The sequence below is a fragment of the Malus sylvestris genome, chromosome 5, assembly GCF_916048215.2.
Source record: "Malus sylvestris chromosome 5, drMalSylv7.2, whole genome shotgun sequence".
Taxonomy (NCBI): Eukaryota; Viridiplantae; Streptophyta; class Magnoliopsida; order Rosales; family Rosaceae; genus Malus; species Malus sylvestris.
Genome location: NC_062264.1, coordinates 9,476,541 through 9,481,325, shown reverse-complemented (window position 1 = coordinate 9,481,325; position 4,785 = coordinate 9,476,541). Strand labels below are relative to the sequence as shown.

The 4,785-nt window shown below is 37.2% G+C and overlaps 1 protein-coding gene across 1 annotated transcript; it reads left to right on the top strand.

Moving 5' to 3' along the window:
* Positions 1–3,628: 3,628 nt before the first annotated feature.
* LOC126624626 (protein SMALL AUXIN UP-REGULATED RNA 12-like) lies at positions 3,629–4,422 on the top strand. The gene has a single exon (XM_050293701.1). It carries the CDS (start codon positions 3,712–3,714, stop codon positions 4,162–4,164), a length of 453 nt encoding a protein of 150 aa, XP_050149658.1. The 5' UTR covers positions 3,629–3,711; the 3' UTR covers positions 4,165–4,422.
* The last annotated feature ends 363 nt before the right edge of the window (positions 4,423–4,785 follow it).

The following is a 4,785-nucleotide window of genomic DNA, read 5'->3' as shown; positions in this document are numbered from 1 at the left end:
AACGTGCGGTGCTGATGTGAACGACATGTGAAAGACTAGCCTGGCCTAGGCTGAGCACTATCACCTAGGTGTAGCAATGATGAGCCACTATATGAATATGAGCATGCCACAACGCAATCATTCCAAACAACACCATAAACTTACCTGAATTTACCTGTGCGTCCCATAGAATTACTTTAGCAGTTCACAACACTATAATATTGATGAGCAGGTAAAATGCATATGAATATGCCATGACAATATAAATCTCAGCCACATAACAGCATTTTTAAAATTAAGTAAATCGCGGCGTAATAGTCATAAACCAATTTAAAAACATTTGTGGAAACTATACAATATATATATACATATACATACATATATATATACATATACATACATATATATATATACATATACATACATATATATATACATACATATATATATATATACATATACATACATATATATATATATATAAACAAATGCCCATTGACTGGTATGTCGTATGATTGTAAACACCTTGCCTCGCTTGTCCACGTACGTCCTTAGGGTAAGTCTCCCCTATATGTGAAACAACTAATAAAAATTACCTAACTAACACATATACGACAAACTAGGAAAAACTCCCCATAGTTTGCTTAAACAGAAGGTTTGAATATACGAAAGTGTTCTAATCAAAGTCACGAACCCGTACGTGTCAACCATTCGTCAACCGGAGAGCCCTCACTCACCATCCAACCCACAACCATACACTTGGCCACGCGCAGGCAGAGACTGACGGAGGCCTTAACGGCCGTTAAGAATATTCCTTTAAATGTTAAGGTCATTACCTAATGCCGTCATGATATTCCGTCAGAGTTGACGGAATATTTCGTTGTCTTCTTTGGTGGTCCTTGCCGGTTGCCACCGTTTGCCGTCTGGTTCGCCGGTTTCTGGAAATTTTTGCCGGTTTTTGGGGAAAATTTCAAACCTTAATATCTTGCTCATTTCTCAACCATTTTTCACGAAATTTATATGGAAATGAAGCTCGTGACGAGGAGAACAAATTTACACCTTTAGGAAGTCCAAAAAAGGGACGGGAAATGGCCTGAAAAAGTCTTGCAAGGTTCGATCAAAACTCCGACTTCTCGAAACTAGGTTGTTTCACATCAAAGCTTCCTCAAACCTTCACTAAAGACCTCGGGGAGTTGAGTAGAAGCTTCCCCATGTCCTAAAATCTTGTAACTTGGTTGGGATCACGACGATACCAACTCGACCGAGTCGGAACTTCCGAGTTGCTCTGCGTTGGCCACTCAAAACTCAACCATTTGAGAATCAGTTGGTATGGTTGAGTTCATGAAGATGAGAGGATCACGATGGTGGTATTTTAAGTCTCGATCTGTGAGTGTTTGATGTCGTTCTTGAGTGTTATCACGATGGTGGTATTTTAAGTCTCGATCTGTGAGTGTTTGATGTCGTTCTTGAGTGTTGCAGAGGAAAGGGAGCTCGGGTGAAAGAGAGAAGGAAGAAGAAGAGAGAGGGAGTGAGGTGAATTCTGATTGGGTGACAGAAAATGGGAGTGGGTTTCTGATTGGTTGCGTGAGAGAGGGAGAGATGTTGATTGGTGAAAAAAAACAAATGGCAGGGGTCCAATTTTAAAGAAAGAATGAGATAGGGTTTTCATACTTAAACAGTAAAAAATGCTCAGAAAATCTATCCAAAACAGTGTTTCTAACATTGATAAATTAGCACACACGTGTGTACAATTCTACCCGTCGTTTACATACTTTAATGAGACATAACTTTTTCGTTACAAATCCGATTCGGGTCAAACTCGCACTCACGCAATCATATCAACGAATACTATTTAATTATGATAGCAAGAAAAATAATTTAAGAACAATAAACACGTCCACGTCACTTGCCAACAAGGGCATAAATGCCAATTCACATACTCGGGGAGAACTTACATAGAAAATTAGGGATGAGTCGTCACATATCAAACATAAAATATCACTCTCTTTGGTTCAATTATAATTGGAATTGTTCACAGACAACTTCATGTTACTTGAATCTATATCCAATAAAATATTGTATTTAACTTTACTAGACACATTGCATCTGCTAGTTGGAAGACATTACCAAACTTGGCAAAATGCCTTTTCATTTTTTGGCGCTTATTAGATAGAATCCAGTTGCATATAGCTGCTAGTTGGTCACTCAACAAGCCCATGACATACTCCAAATACGTCAAAAACAGTCTTATTTTATTAGACAATTAGCTGGAATGATCGGTTTATAACATTTGGTTGCAGAAACAAACAACTTCTTACAACGACGATATATTAATTATATATCGATTACATAACGACCACACAAGGATGATATAATAACGAGATGATAACAATTGATAATTTATGCAATCAAATGTCAAAAACTGATCATTTCAGCTAATTGCCCTAACCCTACTTCATTTTTTCCCTACATTTCCTATTGCACATTACTAGTACCTTTATCATTCTTTGTTCATTTTCATTTTAGCCAATCAACCGAGGATGACTTACTTACATTGGACATGTCACCGTGACAATATTTGACATTAATAATATAATTTTAAAAATTTATTAAGATTAGCACAATAACATTAGTTTTGATATTTTTCTATGGGTTAGCCTACGGTACCGTTTAAGAGAGAAAAAGGGTTGGTAGTGTAATGCAATCGAGTCCGAATATAATAACTTATTTTGACAGTATAACAAGGCATTCACAAGGTATGCACCAACCTTGTTACAGTAATAACAACATCATTATTTTTTATTAACTGTAACTTTATCATTATTAGTATATAACCTTAATTAGAGTGTAATACGACTATAGTGTAACTATAAATGTTAACGACTATACTGTAATTGTAAATGTTAACGACTATATTGTAAACGTACCTTTCTTATAATTTAGACGTTGAATATACATTATGTTGTAACACTATTAGATATGAAGGTAAGTGACTGACAATGATGTGTAATTATTTCATGACGTCCCTAATAATAGCCTACCTCTATAATGTGATAAGATGACCATTATAACGTTTAGTGTAATGCAATCAAGTTCAAGTATAATAACCTACATTGACAGGGTAATGGGTCATTCACAATATAAAAACCAACCTTATTACAGTGATAACAACGTCGTTATGTATTATTAACTATAGCTTGATTATTATTATATAACCGTAAAAATGTAAACTTTAATAATTACGTTGTATGTTAATGTCATATTATACTATTGTTATACATGAAAATAGGGTACCCAACAGAGTATAATTTGATATTTCATAACATTTACTAATAATAACATGCGTCTATATTGAAAATGATGTACCGCCGTAGCCGTGTAGGTAACTCTCCCCCAATCAAGCGTATCTATTGTTTGTTTGTTGTCAGGAGCCAATCAAGCATTTATCTAATCCAAATTGAATGGGGGCATGGCGCATCTCTCAATAAACTAAACATTAGTCCACCAAACCCATGTTATCGTCTCAACATTCCTTTCTACCCATCACATGGCCTCGCCAACAACCCAAAACAACAAGCACAGTCTCGTAAATAGCTCCAAATCCAGGGGCATTTCACTTCTTCACGTCCCATATAATCCTCCCACCAGCAAATTCCCAAACCCCCCCCCTACCCCCGGAACACTTTCTTAACAACTCCCACTTTCCCATTCTTTCCCACGCTTTCCGGGCAGATGTCGCCGGCAATCAGCAAATGCAACAAACTCCGACGCATAGTCAGAATCCGTCAAATGCTACAGCGCTGGCACAAGAAGGCGCGCCTCACGGCCGCACCCGCGCCGTCCGACGTCCCCTCGGGACACGTGGCGATCTGCGTAGGTAGCAGCTGCAAGCGGTTTATAGTGCGCGCGACGTACCTGAACCACCCCATCTTCCAGAAGCTTCTAGTACAGGCCGAAGAGGAGTACGGCTTCGCCAACCAAGGCCCCTTGGTCATCCCGTGCGACGAGTTGTTTTTCGAAGAGGTTCTTCGGGTCCTGGCCCGGTCCGAGTCTGGTAACTCCGGCCGGTTCTTGAGCATCGAGGATCTCCAGAGACGCTGCCACGTTGATGCTCTGAATCAGCTCCAGTATTTGAGTGAATCTCGGCCGTTGCTTGGAGGGTTTGCTGATAAATCTGTATGTTAATTTGTTTTTGGTCGAATGGTCGAATCTGTATGTCAATTAGGTGTGGGGGGTTTTGAGTGGAGCGAGTCGAATTGAGACGACTCAGCTGAGTTTCCGAGTTCAGTAGACTACTGAGTACTGACTACTTGTGATTACCACTATGAATTAGCTAATTATTATTTTAATTATATTTGGTAAAGACCAAAATTAGGAGTGATTATTTGTGTAATATTGTATAATTTCAGGATATAAATATTCAACAAAATGTCTGATATCTAATCTATAACAATTGTAATTCAAAGGTACCTTATTTTCTATTTTTTTTTTCTTATTAGTTGTTTCTAATTTATATGCTCTTTAACATGCTTTTATGTTGTAAGGATGTAGTTAATTTTCTGGGTTCATTCATGTAATCCTTAACTTTACGTAGTGTTACTCTAGTCTTAATATTTATATTTGATTTTGTAACTTAGGACTACGATTAGTAGCATCCTTTACTTTTTAAGTAAGATTATATGTTCGAATCTTATAGATAATTGACAAGTTCAAAACTTTTTATTTTTCTCACATTAAGTATAAATATATCGTTGTATAAAAAATTATACTAATTTCAAAAACAATTTCCCTTGATGGCTCAAATGC

Bases quoted from the DNA above. Each gene is read 5' to 3' on its own strand.
- LOC126624626 (XM_050293701.1), top strand. From the start codon at position 3,712: ATGTCGCCGGCAATCAGCAAATGCAACAAACTCCGACGCATAGTCAGA.